The sequence below is a fragment of the Nicotiana attenuata genome, unplaced genomic scaffold (assembly GCF_001879085.1).
Source record: "Nicotiana attenuata strain UT unplaced genomic scaffold, NIATTr2, whole genome shotgun sequence".
Classification (NCBI taxonomy): Eukaryota; Viridiplantae; Streptophyta; class Magnoliopsida; order Solanales; family Solanaceae; genus Nicotiana; species Nicotiana attenuata.
This window is the reverse complement of record NW_017672259.1, coordinates 9,206-14,419: the sequence shown is the minus strand read 5'-3', so window position 1 is coordinate 14,419 and position 5,214 is coordinate 9,206. Positions and strand designations below refer to the sequence as shown.

General features: G+C 39.1%; 1 protein-coding gene across 1 annotated transcript; it reads left to right on the top strand.

Annotated features, from left to right (window-relative positions):
• The first annotated feature begins 1,109 nt into the window (after positions 1-1,109).
• Positions 1,110-4,434, top strand: LOC109212498. The gene is made up of 3 exons (XM_019376145.1): positions 1,110-1,407; positions 1,464-1,523; positions 4,328-4,434. Exons 1-3 carry the CDS (start codon positions 1,110-1,112, stop codon positions 4,432-4,434), a joined length of 465 nt encoding a protein of 154 aa, XP_019231690.1.
• Positions 4,435-5,214: the final 780 nt, after the last annotated feature.

The window sequence follows — 5,214 nt, the reverse complement described above, 5'->3', positions numbered from 1 at the left end:
GTCACCCTCGCAATTGTGAGCCTGGTGTTCGCATTTGCGACATCAGACACCAGATTTCCCTATTTTTCAATCCAAACCACTCCAGAACGTGTCTGAAACTCATCCGAGCCCTCAGCGCTCCAAACCAAACATACACACAAGTCTAAAAAAGTCATACAGGCTTGCTCGCATAATCAAAACACAAAAATAACATCTAAAACTACGAATTGAACTCTAAAATGCATGAAATTCAAAGAAATTTTCAAGAACTTCTAAAATTAAAACTAAGCGTCAGAATCCTATCAAATAACCTCCAAACAACACCAAATTTTGCAGACACGTTCTAAATGCCATAACGGACCTATTCCAAGTCCCAAAATTAAATTTCGAGCGCGTTAGCTAAAATTCAACCTACGACCAAAGTTTTTAACTTAGAATTGCCAAATTTCGGCAAATCAACACAAATCAATCTACGGATATCCAAAATCAATTCCGGTGATACGCCCGAGTCTAAAAGCATGATACGAAGCTATCAGAGTTATAAAAATACAATTTCGGGGTCGTTTTTACAAAAGTCAAAATTTGGTCAACATTTTCAAATTTAAACTTCTAAGTCAAGAATCAAGGGTCCAAATCAACCCGAAAGCTTCCCAGAATGAAACTAATCAACCCCGCAAGTCATAAAAGCATAAACATACAAGTGAAAGCAATAAAATAGGTAGCGGGGCATAATTACACAAAATAACTGGTCGGGGCGTTACATTCTCCCCCTCTTAAAACAAACGTTCATCCACCAACGAGCATAAGGACATACCTAAAGTGGTGAATAGGTGAGGATAATGATTCCGCATGTCGTGCTTGGTCTCCCAGGTCGCCTCCTCGACCAGATGACCCCTCCATTGAACCTTCACTGAAGCAATATCATTTGATCTCAACTTCCAAACCTTCCGTACGAGGGGGAGGCGATGACGTTCGCCTATGGGTTGGTTTGAGCCTAGTGAGGCTATATTTTTTGGTACAAACTTGGTCTGTGATGCTTTGGAAAAGGTTAAGGTGATTTAGGAGCAACTCGTATAGCTCAGTCCAGGCAAAAGAGTTTTGTGGATCGGAAGGTTTGAGATGTGGCTTACATGGCGAGTGAGAAGGTTCTTCTCCGTGTGTCACCTATGAAGAGCGTGATACAGTTTTGGAAGAAAGGCAAGTTGAGCCCAAAGTTTATTTGCCCGTTCGAGATCTTGGAGAGAGTTGGGAAGGTTGCTTATAGGCTTGCATTGCCTCCCAGCCTAGCAGGGGTACATCTGGTATTTCACATTTCCATGCTTTGGAAGTACCATGAGGACATGCCGTATGTGGACTTCAGCACGGAGCAACTTGATGAGAATTTGACCTATGAGGAAGAGCCGATAGATATTCTTAACCGGCATATTCGTAAGTTGAGATCTAAGAGTTTTCCTTATGTGAAAGTGCAATGGCTTACATGGCAGGGAAGAAGGTTCTTCTCCATGTATCACTTATGAAAGGCGTGATGCGGTTTAGGAAGAAAGGTAAGTTGATCCCGAAGTTTATTGGCCCGTTCCAGATCTTGGAGAGAGTTTAGAGGTTGCTTATAGGCTTGCATTGCCTCCCAGCCTAGCAGGGATACTTTTGGTATTTCACGTGTCCATGCTTCGGAAGTACCATGAGGACATGTCGCATGTTTTGGACTTCATCTCGGTGCAACCTGATGAGGGAAAGGTAGGCAAAACAGATTCTCATTCCATAGAGAATGTCTACCTGATAGATGGCTTGAAATATAGCCTAATAAGTGTGTCACAATTGTGTGACAGAGGTAACCTTGTGGCTTTTACCTCCACCAAATGCTTTGTGATTAACCTTATCACTGACAAGATTGTTTTGCAGGGAAAAAGAGTTAACAATATTTACATTGTAGATTTTTCCACTCTTTCAGAAAATGAACTCACTTGTTTAAGTGTGTTGGTTAATGATCCCCTCCTGTGGCACAAAATACTTGGTCATGCAAGTCTAAATCAGCTCAACAAATTAGTCTCTAAAGACTTGGTGATAGGGCTACCTAATATCAAGTTCAAGGAAGACAAAGTTTGTGAGGCATGTGCAAGGGGGAAGCAGGTAAAGTCATCCTTCAAAAGCAAGAAAATGGTAAGTACAACCAAGTCGTTGGAACTGGTCCATATGGATCTATGTGGTCCAATGAGAACCATGAGCAGAGGTGGAAAGAAATATGTAATGGTGCTAGTTGATGATTATTCTCGATTTACCTGGGTTCTATTTCTAACCTCCAAAGATGAAGCATTTGACATGTTCTCTGCATTTGTTAGAAAAACTCAGAAATAATTAGGAAATCAACTTGCCTCCATTAGGTCTGATCATGGAACTGAATTTGAAAATTCCAAGTTTGCTGAGTTCTGTGATGAAAATGGTATAGATCATAACTTCTCTGCCCTTAGGACCCCTCAACAAAATGGAGTAGTTGAAAGAAAGAATAGAACTCTTGAGGATATGACTAGAACCATGCTACTTTTTAGTAAATTGCCTCACAGCTTCTGGGCAGAGGCTGTAAATACTGCATGTTACATAATAAATAGATGCATGACCAGACCTCTGGTAGAGAAGACTCCCTATGAGTTACTTAAAGGGAGAAAACCAAACATATCCCATCTTAGGGCATTTGGTTGCAAGTGCTATGTGCACAATAATGGAAAAGACTCCCTAGGAAAGTTTGATCCCAGAAGTGATGAGGGAGTATTCTTGGGATATTCTTCACATAGCAAAGCATATAAAGTGTTTAATAAAAGAACTTTGTGTGTAGAAGAAAGTGTGCATGCAGTATTTGATGAAACTAACATTCTTTCTGAGAGACAGGAACATGAAGATGATGCCATTGGATTGGTGAAAGACTTGACTGAAGCATCAGCTCAGGTCAAATTGGCACCAACAGAAGGAACAGGTGATGGAACAGGTTCTTCCATACAGGGCAACCTGACAGGGGGAAGAAATCAAAGAGGAATTGAAATAAACTCCTTCAAGGAACTTGTTCATGATCCTGTTCCTCAGCAAATGGTAGAAACATCTAGCAGAAGCCAGTTGGTTGTGAAACCTCACAAGTATCAAAGTTCTCATCCCATTGAGAACATTATCACTGATCCAACATCTGGAGTTAAAACCAGATCACAATTAAAAAATATGTGTGCTTTTGATGCTTTTCTATCTATCATTGAACCTAAAAATGTTGTTGAGGCTTTGCAGGATGCAGATTGGGTGAATGCAATGCATGATAAGCTTAACCAGTTTGAAAGGAGTCAAGTTTGGCACCTAGTACCAAGACCCAAGGACAGATCAGCCATTGGTACAAAATGGGTCTATGATAGTCTTCAGGAAACAAACTTGATAAGATGAATTAGTTTACAAGGAACAAGGCAAGTTGTGGCCAAGTCAGCCATGGGAGGATGCAAGACAGATGAGACTTTTGACTCCAGGCAAGACAGAAGAGCAATCAGACTTCTCATAGCCTTTGCAGCACATATGGAATCACTCTTCATCAGATAGTATGCAAAAGGCCTTTCCTAAATGGCTACCTAAAAAGAAAAGTGTATTGTGAAAACAACGCTCCCGAGGGTTGAAAGTAAGAATGTCCTGAGTGGACAAGCTGGACGAGGCGTCGCTATGGACTCAAGCAGGCCCCAAAGCGTATGTATGAACGACTGCAAATTTTTATATCCCCTGCTGGGAGGGCAGGTATCAAGAGAGGTAAAATAGATAGTACCTGTATTCTTAAGGGAAAAAGGTTAGGATCTCCTGGTTGTGCAAATTTAGTGTTGGATGAATATCTTTTTGGGGCCACACACTGACAAGTCTAAGTAAGATTGTAAAATAATGGGGAGTGAGTTTAATAGAGCCATGATGTGGTGAGCTAATTTTTCTTAGGCTTACAGATCAACAAAGTCCAAATGGAACCATGATCAATCATCAGCAGAAGTATACAAAGAGCTAGATCAAAAAGTTTAAATGGAGGAATCTAAAGAAATAGACACACCCATTGCAACTGCCTACTAAATTATATGTTGAGAACTTTGGTTCATCAAGTTTGATCAAAAGTTGTATAGGGGTTATGATTGGTTCACTCTCGGTATCTCACTGCTAGTAGACCTTGACATTATTTTCAGTGTAGGACTTTGTGCTCGTTTTCAGGCAAATCCAAAAGAGTCCTCACTTGACTGCTTTGTCAAGAGGATACTGAGATATCTAAAAGTAACCACTGATCTATGCCTTTTGGTTTATCTAAATGGTAGTTAATTTTGATCTGAGTAGGATATGCTGATCTGTTATGCAGGTTTCCTAGTGATAGAAAAAGACCTCAGTATGGCAACTTTTTTTGGTTTCATGTCTTGTGTCATGGGCTACCAAAAAGCAAAAATTCGGGCCCTATCTACTGACTGAGCTGAAGTATGTTGCTGATTAGATATATATAGATTGTTGCCCAATTACTATGGATCAAAACAACAACTGGTTAGATTTTTGGAAGTTGAAGTGGGATGTATTTCCAATAAATTCTGTTATAATACACTAATGCTATAAGTATTGACAAAGAACCTGTTCATCATAAGTAGGACTAAGCACATAGATGTTAGACACCACTTCTTAAGAAAGATAACTATGAGAAAGGATTTGATTTCAATAGAATTCGTGCTATGATAAACAAATAGCTGACATCTTTACTAAAAGCACTGAAGTAGAGAAAACTTTGGAGGAACAGGTTGGAATTTAGTGGATTGATTAGATCACCTTAATAGGTTCAGTCAGAATGCACATGAAAAAAAAAATGGAAACAAAAATAAAAAAAATTTTGGTTAGAGTTCTAACTTATTGTGTAATAATATGCTAGAATCAATTTCTTACTCAGTTTCATACTTTAATCAGTATACTCCGTGACATTGTGTATATTTGGACTCATCTGATACTTACAAAGTTTTTTTTCTATTATGACATTTGAGATGTTCAAGAGAGTTCTACTGAAGAACCTGGTTCATCAGTATATGCTTATGAGATAGTTCAGGTTATGTTTTCTTTACGTTTGCACAATTAGAAAGATTATTTATCAATCATAAGCAGAAGTCCTACATTCATCAAATTTCTCTAGAATTCTATCGTGAGCATTAACAAGTATTCATCTCCTAGAACTTAAAGAAACGGGATTTGCCTTAAAAAATCTAATCCTTT